Source organism: Schistocerca nitens, chromosome 1 (genome assembly GCF_023898315.1).
Source record: "Schistocerca nitens isolate TAMUIC-IGC-003100 chromosome 1, iqSchNite1.1, whole genome shotgun sequence".
Lineage (NCBI taxonomy): Eukaryota > Metazoa > Arthropoda > Insecta > Orthoptera > Acrididae > Schistocerca > Schistocerca nitens.
Genome location: NC_064614.1, coordinates 39,569,431 through 39,583,676, shown reverse-complemented (window position 1 = coordinate 39,583,676; position 14,246 = coordinate 39,569,431). Strand labels below are relative to the sequence as shown.

General features: G+C 42.0%; 1 protein-coding gene across 3 annotated transcripts in view; it reads left to right on the top strand.

Annotated features, from left to right (window-relative positions):
• LOC126234504 (probable ATP-dependent RNA helicase DDX56) overlaps positions 1–719 on the top strand; it is an 87,187-nt gene extending 86,468 nt beyond the window's left edge. For all 3 annotated transcript variants that reach the window (XM_049943216.1, XM_049943201.1, XM_049943209.1), the window contains one exon: positions 580–719. In XM_049943216.1, the coding sequence (XP_049799173.1) occupies positions 580–645 (66 nt within the window). In that variant the 3' untranslated portion in view covers positions 646–719. The remainder of the gene's footprint in view (positions 1–579) is intronic.
• The last annotated feature ends 13,527 nt before the right edge of the window (positions 720–14,246 follow it).

Below are 14,246 nucleotides of genomic sequence, written 5' to 3'. Positions count from 1 at the left end.
TGCAGCTAAGAGTTGTTTCATCAGGTAATACAGCTTACTAAAAGCCAACCACAAACTATGCAAAAGGAAGCTAGTTAACATCAGACGTAACATGGAAAGGTAAAACTGTTAATAATGCAACACCTCGCTTGCCAGGCCTAGTCCTAGTGAAAATGTTACATCCTTGTCCTTGCCTGACCTGAGTGCTGACATTCCCAGCTTCTATTATTGAAAGACCAACAGTTAATGTGGAATTTGAACCAGAAAATGATTTTCACATACAAAAATTATTTCCTGGAGAGACACTATGTTAGCAGGCAAGTAAATTCTATGACAAACTGGGCTTTTAACACTGAAATTTCGGTTTTGTTATCTGAAATGTGCCTACTAACCCACCAAGCAGTTCCATTACATAGAGATTGTTTTGTTCCAAACATTTACTCAGGTATATCATTTGTTCATTGCCTGAAATAATCCTATCCAGTTGAATCCCACATGTTATTGAAATTGGTTTATTGTTCAGTTAAAAATTCACATACTTCTTTTATGTGTAACATACAATTAAAAGAGACTGTATTATAAAATGGTTAATTTTTTCAGGCCAAGAAAGCCAATCCTCTGAAGAGCATGGAATTTTTTGGATTCAAGAAGAGGAAAACATCCTGATCCTAAGAAGATGTACAATTTGAATGTACTTGTATTTCTTGTATAAAACAATTTAATAAAAATTTTTATTTTTATTTATATATATACAATGCTGTATATGAGACCTACACCACTGCTCAACTATATTGGTCTTTCTAAGTGTCTAGGAAAACTATATTCCACTCTCAGTTCTCCTGCTTTGAATGATGATTGCCAGAATAAAAAAAGTATATTTACGTAGTAAATTGGTCTTAGATAGCCTGCTGTATGGAAATTTGTTCTATTTATGTGCATTTATCCGGGAGTGGTAACTGCAAATTGTGATGTCAATAGCAATCCAATCCTCTTCATGGTACCTGCTGGTTGGTTGGTTTATTCCATGTCATTGGCTCCTGCCTTGGAGATATGATGCAAGCCATGGAAGAACAGCTGTGACAACCCCAATGATGTCATGGGAACAGCAGAAGAACTGTTATCTTAATATTCAATTGGAATCTCTTAACTTGAACAGATAATTTTGGATATAGTCCATATTAATGTGTTCGTGATGTTCCAGTGAGAAACCTTTGTTACACGTGGTCATTGTGAATGAGACTACGATTTATGGCACATTGTTTGTTAGAAGCATTATGTTTATTTCAAGAATGTGGATATGGATTGTACTTGTGGCTTCCAACAACAGCTGCAGCACTTCCAGAAACAAAATCTGGCCGGAGATATTTGTGAGTGAAGAAATGACAAGGTGAGCAAATGACTTAACAGGACATCGTAGCTCCAGAGCAAACTTTGTATCGCCCACTCAGTATCATGAAACAAGCAAACAGAACATCACATGTAGTGACCGGGATAATGACCCAGAACAAATACTCCTGGGAGTAAATAAAATTGATGAAGAATAAGAATAACAAACAGAACTTTAAATTGTTGAAGAAGATAGTAACTTTTGAATGGAAATTTACTGGAATTCGTATCTGTAGTTCTTAGCAGGGGAGGTCAATAGCCAAGATTACGCTACAGTACAAAAGCAATTGATAGCACTGCAACTTGAAGAGATTTGAGCAGTCAATGAATAGATATTAAGTCCTTCAACTACAATTACAATGCAGAAGAAACTTAACTATTCCACAAGTTGGAAGATTTTCGACTATGACTTCAGAGGGCTTCCATGTATCATTAATCCCACGAGTTTATAGCAGCTATTGTGGATCACAGCTGGAGTTTGTCATCCTACATCAGTGACAGTCTCAGATGCACACACTCTTTCGACAATGCACTCTGACTGTTACATTGCTGAACCTTCCTGTCCGCATCTTGATGTGGCTTGAGGTTTATCAATTTCAAATTTTTTTTGGTGGTGGTGTTTGTGTCGTCGGGTGGTTTCACAACTCGAGTTTGTGGGTGTGCTACAGTGTCATCACCAGCATTGTTACAGTATTAAACTAAGCATTATTGTAAGTATTTTATACCAGTGGTGACAAGAAGTATGGGACCGAGCGAGGTGGCGCAGTGGTTAGCACACTGGACTCGCATTCGGGAGGACGACGGTTCAATCCCGTCTCCGGCCATACTGATTTAGGTTTTCCATGATTTCCCTAAATCATTTCAGGCAAATTCCGGGATGGTTCCTGTGAAAGGGCACGGCCGATTTCCTTCCCAATCCTTCCCTAACCCGAGCTTGCGCTCCGTCTCTAATGACCTCGTTGTCGACGGGACGTTAAACACTAACCACCACCACCACCACAAGAAGTATGGAGGCAGAAGTGCCACAACAGTTTAAAAAGTAAAGTGCACAATTAAGTACTTTTATAGAGAAGTTAATTGCTAATACAGACAATACTAAATCAGAATTTAAAAAATGAAATAAAAACAACAAATACTACACTTGAGCAAACAAATGCCATACTCGAGCAAACAAATAACACACTTGAAAAGCATATCAAACTCCATCAGAAAATTGTAGAAGACACTTTTCACCTTAACAGAAGAGTTAAATGCTAAGGTAACTAAACAATATTATGAAAAGGAAAGTTGCTACTCACCATAAAGCGGAGATGCTGAGTCGCAGATAGGCACAACAAAAATATTGTCAAATATAAGCTTTTTCGGCCAACAAGGCCTTTGTCAAAAACAAACACCCCCCCCCCCCCACACACACACACACAAATGCAACTCTCACACACGACTGCAGCCTCTGGCAGCTGAAGCCACACTGCGAGCAACAGTGCATGATGGGAGTGGCAACTGGGTGGGGGTAAGGAGGAGGCAGTCATTGAAATGAACAATGTTCTGTTAGGCAGTGTGCTCAGCAATAGGGTGGTCCACTTGTTTCGTGGCCACCGTTTGTCGCTGGGCATTCATGTGGACAGAAAGCTTATTGGTTGTCACATCCACATAGAATGTAGCACAATGGTTGCAGCTTAGTTTGTAGATTACTTGACTGGTTTCACAGGAAGCCCTGCCTTTGATTGGTAAGGTGTGCTTGTGAGTGGACTGGAGTAGGTGATGGTGGTGGGAGGATGTAGGGGACAGGTCTTGCAACTAGGTCTATTATAGGGATATGAGCCAAGAGGTAAAGGGTTGGGAGCAGGGGTTGTGTAGGAATGGACGAGTGTATTGAGTAGGTTTGGAGGACTGCGGAACCACTGTGGGAGGGATGGGCAGAATAGTGTGTAGAACATTTCTCATTTCAGGGCACGGCAAGAGGTAGTTGAAACACTGGCGGAGAATGTATGACGGTTGGAACTTTAATAGTGGCAACTATTTATTTACAGCTCGTACAAAATAGATATGTGTTTCAAAGCTTTACTAACCTTCAAAGTAGGCACCAGCATTGTGTATAACCCATTGCCAATAATTTGTAGGAGTTCTGAAGTGAATGCCGTGAAGCGTTTCCTTCAGTTTAGAGATTGTTGAATTCACGAGGGCTTTAATCGGGGGAGTACAGTAGGTGATATGGCACTTAGCATCCCCATCAGTCAAACAAATCAGTAACAGCCTGCACTGTATGTGCTTGAGCATTGTCCTGCAAAATGATGGTCAGGTCCTGCAGAAAGTGTCATCACTTCTGGCTCTATGCTGTTCATTTTTGGAACACAACCTACGACCAGCTTAGAGACAGAAGTGATGACACTTTCTGCAGGACCTGACCATCATTTTGCAGGACAATGCTCAAGCACGTACAGTGCAAGCTGTTACTCATTTGTTTAACTGATGGGGCTGCTATGTGCTATACCACCTACTGCACTCCCCTGGCTTCAGCCCTCATAAGTTCAAGTCGATTTCTAAGCTGAAGGAAACAATCAATGGCATTTGATTCAGAACTTCTACAAATTCGTCGGGCAAAAGACCGCGCCACTTGAACTGTCAACACAACTGGCACTGCTAAGAGTATCCTAAGACTTCCATATCACTGGCAATGGGTTCATCTACATCTACATCTACATCCATACTTCGCAAGCCACCTGACGGTGTGTGGCAGAGGGTACCTTGAGTACCTCTATCGGTTCTCCCTTCTATTCCAGTCTCGTATTGTTCATGGAAAGAAGGATTGTCGTTATGCTTCTGTGTGGGCTCTAATCTCTCTGATTTTATCCTCATGGTCTCTTCGCGAGATATACATAGGAGGAAGCAATATACTGCTTGACTCTTCGGTGAAGGTATGTTCTCGAAACTTTAACAAAAGCCCGTACCGAGCTACTAAGCGTCTCTCCTGCAGAGTCTTCCACTGGAGTTTATCTGTCATCTCCGTAACGTTTTCGCGATTACTAAATGATCCTGTAACGAAGCGCGCTGCTCTCCGTTGGATTTTCTCTATCTCTTCTATCAACCCTATCTGGTACGGATCCCACACTGCTGAGCTGTACTCAAGCAGTGGGCGAACAAGTGTACTGTAACCTACTTCCTTTGTTTTCGGATTGCATTTCCTTAGGATTCTTCCAATGAATCTGTCTGGCATCTGCTTTACCGACGATTAATTTTATATGGTCATTCCATTTTGAATCACTCCTAATGCCTACTCCCAGATAATTTATGGAATTAACTGCTTCCAGTTGCTGACCTGCTATATTGTAGCTAAATGACAAAGGATCTTTCTTTCTATGTATTTGCAGCACATTACACTTGTCTACATTGAGATTCAATTGCCATTCCGTGCACCATGCGTCAACTCGTTGCAGATCCTTCTGCATTTCAGTACAATTTTCCATTGTTACAACCTTCAATATACTACAGCATCATCCGCAAAAAGCTTCACTGAACTTCTGATGTTATCCACAAGGTCATTTATGTATATTGTGAATAGCAATGGTCCTACGACACTCCCCTGAGGCACACCTGAAATCATTCTTACTTCGGAAGACTTCTCTCCATTGAGAATGACATGCTGCATTTTGTTATCTAGGAACTCTTCAATCCAATTACGCAATTGGTCTGATAGTTCATACGCTCTTACTTTGTTCACTAAACGACTGTGGGGAACTGCATCAAATGCCTTGCGGAAGTCAAGTAACACGGCATCTACCTGGGAACCCGTGTCTATGGCCCTTTGAGTCTCGTGGACGAATAGCGCGAGTTGGGTTTCACACGATCGTCTTTTTCGAAACCCATGCTGATTCCTACAGAGTAGATTTCTAGTCTCCAGAAAAGTCATTATACTTGAACATAATACGTGTTCCAAAATTCTACAACTGATCGACGTTAGAGATATAGGTCTATAGTTCTACACACCTGTTCGACGTCCCTTCTTGAAAACGGGGATGACCTGTGGCCTTTACCAATCCTTTGGAATGTTACGCTCTTCTAGAGACCTATGGTACACCGCTGCCAGAAGGGGGGGCAAGTTCCTTCGCGTACTCTGTGTAAAATCGAACTGGTATCCCATCAGGTCCAGTGGCGTTTCCTCTTTTGAGTGATTTTAATTGTTTCTCTATCCCTCTGTCGTCTATTTTGATATCTACCATACACAATACTGATGAATACTTTGAAGGTCAGTAAAACTTTGAAACAAATATCTATTTTGTATGAGCTGTAAATAAATTAAATAAATAGTTGCCACTATTTAAGTTCCAACCCTTGTAATTCAGTTGCTCCAGACCTGGGTGGTGCTGATTTATAGGGAGAATGCTCCCTGTGGCTGGACAGTGAGACTTAGGGAGGTTGTGGGAGAATGGAAAGATAAGGCACAGGAGATTTGTTTTTGTACAAGTTTGGGAGCTTAATTACAGTCTGTGAAGGCCTCAGTAAGACCCTTGGTATGTTTCGAGAGAGGCTGCTAGTCACTGGAAATGCGACGACCACGGGTGGATAGGCTGTGTAGAAGGGACTTCTTGATATGGAATGGGTGGCAGCTGTTGAAGTGGAGGTATTGCTGGTAGTTAGTATGTTGGATATGGACAGAAGTACTGATGTAGCCATGTTTGAGGTTGAGGTCAATATTTAGGAAGCTGGTTTGTTGGGTTGAGTAGGATCAGGTGAACAAATGGGGGGAGAAGCTGTTGAGGCTCTGGAAGAATGCGGGTAGGGTGTCCTCACCATCAATCCAGATTGCAAAGATGTCATCAATGAATCTGAAGCAGGTGAGGAGTTTAGGTTTCTGGGGTGAGGTTCTGGGATGGGCCTAAGGATTTGAGGAGAGAATGGAGATCCTGCTGGATTTCTGGAATGGGGTCATAGTCCCATCCCAGAACCTTTCCCCTGAGTCCATCTCTCTGCTCACCCCTGCCACTCCCCACTCTCCTACCTTCTACATGCTTCCTAAAGTCCATAAACCCATTCACCCATTACGCCACATTGTGGCCGGTTACTATAGCCCCATTGAGAAAGTCTCTGCGCTCGTAGACTAACACCTTCAGCTATTACCCGGAACCTACCCTCCTACATAAAAGATACCAACCATTTCCTCCACTGACACTCCACAATTCCTGTCCCTTTACCACACGGTGCCCTGCTCATCGCTATTGATGCCACGTCCATTTCCAGTAACCTCCCTAATGCCCATGGCCTTTTCACTGTTGAACAGTACCTTTCCCAATACCCAATGGATTCCAGAGAAACAACCTCCTTCCTAGCTGCCATGAGCACCTATATTCTCACCGACAATTACTTTTCCGTTGAAGGCATTAACTGCAAACAAATCCAGGAACGATTATGGGCACCCGCATGGCACCATCCTATGCCAATGTGTTTGTGGGCTATCTGAAGGAATCCTTCCTAAACACCCAGAATCCTAAACCCCTCACCTGGTTCAGATTCACTGATGACATTTTTGCGATCTGGATTGAGGGTGAGGACACCCTATCCACATTCCTCCAGAACCTTAACAACTTCTCCCCCATTCACTTCACCTGGTCCTACTCAATCCAACATATCATATTCCTAGATGTTGATCTTCACCTCAAAGATGGCTACATCAGTACCTCTATCTGTACAAACCTACTAACCACCAGAAATACCTCCATTTCGACAGCTGCCACCCGTTCCATACCAAGAAGTCACCTGTGGTCATCACATCTGCAGCGACGAGCAGTCCCTCACAAAATATACCGAGGGTCTTACTGAGGCTTTCTCAGACTGTAATTAAGCTCCCAAACTTGTACAAAAACAAATCTCCCGTACCTTAACTTTCCGTTCTCACAGAACCTCCCAAAGTCTCACTCTGCAGCCAAAGTGGAGCATTCCCCTCGTAACTCAGTACCATCCGGGACTGGGGCAACTGAATTAAATCTCCGCCAGGGTTTCGACTACCTCTCCTCATGCCCTGAAATGAGAAATGTCCTGCCCATTATCCTTCCCATCCCTCCAACAGTGGTATCCCGCCATCCACGAAACCTACACAATATACTTGTCCATCCCCACACAACCTCTGCTCACAACCCTTTACCTCATGGCTCATATCTAGATACCGGATTATATGCTTTGTAAAAACATTAAAATATGCATGAAAATATGCTTAAAAACTTTATGGAAAGTGTCAAAATACCCAAGAACAAATAATAAGAGAACATGAAACTTCCTGGCAGATTAAAACTGTGTGCCCGACCGAGACTCGAACTCGGGACCTTTGCCTTTTGCGGGCAAGTGCTCTACCAGGTCCCGAGTTCGAGTCTCGGTCGGGCACACAGTTTTAATCTGCCAGGAAATTTCATATCAGCGCACACTCCATTGCAGAGTGAAAATCTCATTCTGGAAACATCCCCCAGGCTGTGGCTAAGCCATGTCTCCACAGTATCCTTTCTTTCAGGAGTGCTAGTTCTGCAAGTTTCGCAGGAGAGCTTCTGTAAAGTTTGGAAGGTAGGAGACGAGATACTGGCAGAAGTAAAGCTGTGAGTACCGGGCATGAGTCGTGCTTCGGTAGCTCAGTTGGTAGAGCACTTGCCCGCAAAAGGCAAAGGTCCCGAGTTCGAGTCTCGGTCAGGCGCACAGTTTTAATCTGCCAGGAAGTTTCATGTCAGCGCACACTCCGCTGCAGAGTGAAAATTCTCAGTCTGGAATAAGAGAACATGGTAGTTATTGTGTGCATTATATCTCGAAGTCGCATCTGTGGATATCAAGAAGAGCGCCAGCCACCCGAAAAATCGGTTCATTTAGAACACTGATATCATTTTCTGAATACTTTCTGATAGACTTTAGGAAGGGGGCCTTTCTGGGATTATTTTCTAAAAATTTGCAAAATTTGGATGCACACCATGTTTCAAGATTTGTTTCTGCTTAGCTATTGTTGTTGATAACAAGTGGATACGATGCGAGTGAGTCGCAGTGAAACAATCGATATGTACAGAACCAACTTCAAGATATATCGCACGCAGAGGGGCATGCTTAAAAACTCCGTAATATTTTATTTAAAAAAACAACATACAATCATGAATTAATTTGAACAGCATTAACTTTTAATTAATACTATTGGACCAAAGCATCATTTACAATGTATTTTACATTTTTCTACTTTAGGAGACATAAACGACAAGTACTGTTGCAAATGTTAGGTGGTAAGATTGTGTCTACAATCACTCGAAACATTTTTATAAACAGTAAAGGACTGTTCTACGTCAAATGAGGTAACTGGGTAGTATTTGAATTTGGGTGCTATGTTGGCACTTGCTTCTGGTAAAAGTTCACCGGTCCCATTAAGAAAACTATCAATTTGGCACAAGGTTTCAAAGCCTGGATTATTGTTTAAAATGTTCAAACTTTTCTTTAAGTTTCCTTGGGATTACCTCCAGCAATGGTGTTCACTAGACTCATTTTATCCATTAACCGAATAGATTCATTCAACTCCAAACCCTGAGTTTCAAGTTTTTTAATACTTGCAGATATATGGGAAAAATCAGTGCTAATCACAGCAATGTCTTTTTTAATACCGGAATCATTAAAAGCTTACTTGCACTGGCAAACTGCCAAAGCTTCTGTACTATCAAAGTCGATTACTGCCTTTCTAATGACTTCGAAATGTTCATTGTAAAACAGCACAGCTTCGACCCACATACCCCAAAGACTTACCACTGGTTCGGTAGGTAAAGGTGCATTTGGTAGTTTCTCTTTGTAGGTATTGATGTGAGCAGGATTCTAGAGAAACACTTTCTTTCTGTATGAAATCAGTTTATTTATATTCACAAACATGGAACATAATTCTTCAGCAAGGTGATCTACTCCAAGAGCAAAGCATGTCACTGACATGAATCAAATTGGAATAAAATACTGGGAGGGCTTTTCCTGCTTTGATCGTATAGGGAGCAGCATCTGAAATAAACACAAACACCCTTTCATCTGCAAAAGATTCTGGAAATATTTTTCTAATACCCTCATTCACAAATCTGGCAATCGTAGAATGATTTACTTTTTCAAGTTCTTTGCCAGATAATACTGCCCTTGTGTACATTGTGTATTTCTTCCAGAACATTTACGTTAATTGTATGTAATTTTTACACAGTGTTGATTCATCTGGCATATTTTGATTCCATTTATTGAGCATCCATTTTATCATATACAATGATATAGGAGTTGTCATGCTACATTATATGAGTTTGTAATTATACAGTAAATTCCAGATGAGATTTTCACTCTGCAGCCGAGTGTGCGCTGATATGAAACTTCCTGGCAGATTAAAACTGCCAGGAAGTTTCATATCAGCACACCCTCCGCTGCAGAGTGAAAATCTTATTCTGAAAACATCCCCCAGGCTGTAGCTAAGCCATGTCTCCGCTATATCCTTTCTTTCAGGAGTGCTAGTTCTGCAAGTTTCGCAGGAGAGCTTCTGTAAAGTTTGGAAGGTAGGAGATGAGATACTGGCAGAAGTAAAGCAGTGAGGACGGGGCGTGAGTCGTGCTTGGTTACGGGGTGTGAGTCGTGCTTGGGTAGCTGAGTTGGTAGAGTTTCCCGTGAAAGGCAAAGGTCCCGCGTTCGAGTCTTGGTCCGGCACACAGTTTTAATCTGCCAGGAAGTTTCATACAGTAAATTAATAACATAGGCCTAAGGAGGTAAAACATATATAAATATATATCTCATGCAGTGTATAGTAGATAATAACAAAACGAACAATAATTAATTATTTATAGTGCATACTATTTCATACAGTGATACATACAAGTGATTGTGCAGAGAAAATTTTTCTCTGGAAAGAAATGGGTTCTGATGATTACTGCTGAAGCAGGTACCATTAGTTTCAATGTTCCTCGAAAGTAGCAAAGTAGATGACCTTACCTAGAGTTTGTTAATCTGTTCCACATGCTAGCTTAAAGATGTAATAATAAAGATGTAAGTGTTTGAGTTGTGTATGCTGTTCTTCAGGCGTAGAACAGTAGGTAATTGATCATAAAATGCCAGAAATAAAGGGTTGTTAATTATTCAAAACATGTGACATCTCTGTTTGGTGGCAACCTCATAAATACTATAAGTGTTATGTACCCCTACATGCTCTAACACATCTCATAAGTGTCTGTTGAGGCACCAGCCTCATAACAGTGGCTGTCATGTTTTCCATAAGAACTTATGTAGGATAATATACCTTTAGGGCTCTGTAAGTTTTGTAGAGTTTCATGTACTCTTCATAGGGGAAGTGGGAATTTTGTTTGCTAAAGTCTGTACTGGAGGAATTTTTGTTCTTGTTAGGGGAGATAAGTGACATGTTTTGTTTTTTAAGAGATTGTCACAGGAGGTTTGGTTAATTTAGTCCATGGAGTTGATTTTATTTGACTGTTGGATTTACTGATGGAAAGGTGTAGTACACATCCAGTAATTTCCAAAGGTATAATGGGTATGGCTAGTAAAGCCTGAGTTGTGGAAGAAATACAGCTAGTTAAATGAAATGTGGATGATAAGACTGAAAGGACTATTTGACTATATGTCATGGTAACAGATAGTCCACATGTATAAAATAAAAAGATGTGGTAAAATTGTTATATTGTCTTCATTTGTAATAAATATTTACAATATTATGAAAAGGATAGAGTGCTACTCACTGTAAATATGACACCTCGAGCTGCAGACAGGCACAATGAAAAGACTGTTAACACTCTGAGCTTTTGGCCAAAGCCTTCATCAGAAAATAGGGGAAAACACACACAAGCAGGCACACCTCACATATGTGATCACTGTCTCTCACTGCTCTGGCTACACTGCAGCCATCACTTTGAATGAAAGCAGCAATCTGGAATGGGGCAAGGAAGCAGGAGGGATAGCCGGGTAAGGGGCAGGGAAGAGAAGAGTGCTATCTGGAGGGGTATGCTGCCAGGCACAATGTCAGGAGAAGGAGGGGGGGATGAGGAGCAGAGGAGGAGAGGAGCAGAGAAGGGAAAAAGATTGGTGGGTGCATTAGTAGAGGGTGGCACATAGAGGGTGAGGGGACATGAATTGGGAGGAGGTGATAGGACCGGGGAAACTATCTGTTGGAGGGTGTGGAGACAGTAGCTTACTGTAGGTTGAGGCTAGGATAATTTTGGAAGTGGAGAATGTGTTGTACGGATCTACATCTACATCCATACTCCGCAAGCCACCTGACAGTATGTGACAGAGGGTATTTTGAGTACCTCTATTGGTTCTTCCTTGTACTCCAGTCTCGTATTGTTCGTGGAAAGAAAGATTGTTGGTATGCCTCTGTGTGGGCTCCAATCTCTGATTTTATCCTCATGGTCTCTTTTTGAGATATACGTAAGAGGGAGCAATATACCGCTTGACTCCTCTGTGAACGTATGTTCTTGAAACTTCAACAAAAGCCCGTACCAAGCTACTGAGAGTCTCTCTTGCAGAGTCTTCCACTGGAGTTTATCTATCATCTCTGTAACACTTTCACAATTACTGAATGACCCTGTAACGAAGTGCGCTGCTCTCCGTTGGATCTTCTCTATCTCTTCTATCAACCCTATCTGGTACAGATCCAACACAGGTGAGCAGTATTCAAGCAGTGGGCGAACAAGTGTACTGTAACCTACTTCCTTTGTTTTCGGATTGCATTTCCTTAGGATTCTTGCAATGAATCTTTCTGGCATCTGCTTTACCGACGATTAATTTTATATGGTCATTCCATTTTGAATCACTCCTAATGCCTACTCCCAGATAATTTATGGAATTAACTGCTTCCAGTTGCTGACCTGCTATATTGTAGCTAAATGACAAAGGATCTTTCTTTCTATGTATTTGCAGCACATTACACTTGTCTACATTGAGATTCAATTGCCATTCCCTGTACCATGCGTCAATTCGTTGCAGATCCTTCTGCATTTCAGTACAATTTTCCATTGTTACAACCTTCAATATACTACAGCATCATCTGCAAAAAGCTTCACTGAACTTCCGATGTTATCCACAAGGTCATTTATGTATATTGTGAATAGCAATGGTCCTACAACACTCCCCTGAGGCACACCTGAAATCATTCTTACTTTGGAAGACTTTTCTCCATTGAGAATGACATGCTGCATTTTGTTATCTAGGAACTCTTCAATCCAATTACGCAATTGGTCTTATAGTTCCTACGCTCTTACTTTGTTCATTAAACAACTGTGGGGAACTGCATCAAATGCCTTGCAGAAGTCAAGAAACACGGCATCTACCTGAAAACCTGTGTCTATGGCCCTTTGAATCTTGTGGACGACTAGTGTGAGCCGGGTTTCACACGATCGTCTTTTTCGAAACCAATGCTGATTCCTACAGAGTAGATTTCTAGTCCCCAGAAAAGTCATTATACTTGAACATAATACGTGTTCCAAAATTCTACAACTAATCAGCGTTAGGACAGCTCCTGTATGCACAGTTCAGAAAATCCGGTGGTGTAGGGGAGAATACAGATGGCCCTGGTTCTAAAGCAGCCATTGAAATGAAGAATGTTACATTCAGCTGCATGTTGTGCCACAGGGTGGTCCACTTTTTGGTCACAGTTTTACAGTGGCCAATCATCCTGTTGGACAGCTGACTGACAGTTACACCAATATAAAAAGCTGTGCAATGCTTGCAGCAAAGCTGGTATATGGTATGGCTGCTTTCACAGGTGGCCCGGCTTCTGATGGGGTAAGGTAAACCTGTGAAAGGACTGGAACACGAAGTGATGGGTAGGTGGATTGGGCATGTCTTGCACTTGGATCTTCCACAGGGATGCTATCCCTGTGGCACTGGGTTGGGGTTGAGAGTGACATAGGTATGGACAGGGGTGTTGTGGAGGTTGAGCGGATGATGGAATGTCACTTTAGGATGGGTGGGACGGATCTTGGGTAGGATGTCCCTCATATCGGGGCAAGATGATATGTAATCAAAGCCCTGATGAGGGATATGGTTCAGTTCTTCCAGTCCTGGGAGGTACTATGGGAAGGAGGAAGTGCTCCTTCATAGCTGGTTTCTGTGAGGGTGGTGGGAGGATTGGGATGTGTTGGGATGTAGCAAGGGAAATCTGTTAGTGGACTAGGTGTGGGGATCATGACTGTGTTTGGACTTTTTTGTGAGACCTTCAGCATACTGAGCAAGTGAGTTCTCGTCACTGTTGATACAACACCCCTTGGTGACCGGGTGTACGGGAGGATTTTTTGGTGTAGAAGGGATGGCAGCTGTCGAAGTGCAGTTACTGTTGGTGGGTTTAATGTGGACAGACGTGTGGATGGAGGATGAGGTCAACATCTAAGAATCTGGTACACTGGGTTGAGGAGGATCAGATGAAGCAGATGGGAGAGAATGTGTTGAGATGGTTAAGGAATGGGGATGGGATGTTTTGGCCCTGAGTCCAGGTCATGAAAATACCAACAATGAACCTGAACCAGATTAGGGGTTTGAGATTTCGAGAGGCTATGAAGGTTTCCTCTAGATGGCCTATAAACAGGTGGACTTCAGGAGGGTGTCTGTGCTGTGCTGTGCTGCAGATTTATTTGTATACCTTCCCTTTAGAGGAGAAGTAGTTATGTGATAGGATAAAGTTAACAAGGTGTACGTGGAATGGGGTAGTGGGTTTGTACTCTGAAGGATGTTGGGATAGGTAGTAACAATCTATCCTTTTCATAATAAAGTATTGTTATTCCAACCTGAACTTCTCATTCTTTGGTAATAAATATTTGTTATCTGAAGACTGCTATTCATTGTAAGAAAATGATTGCTTGGTAGAGGTATAAAAGGAATTATTCAAAGTGTGGTGACATTAGGTTAAATACATG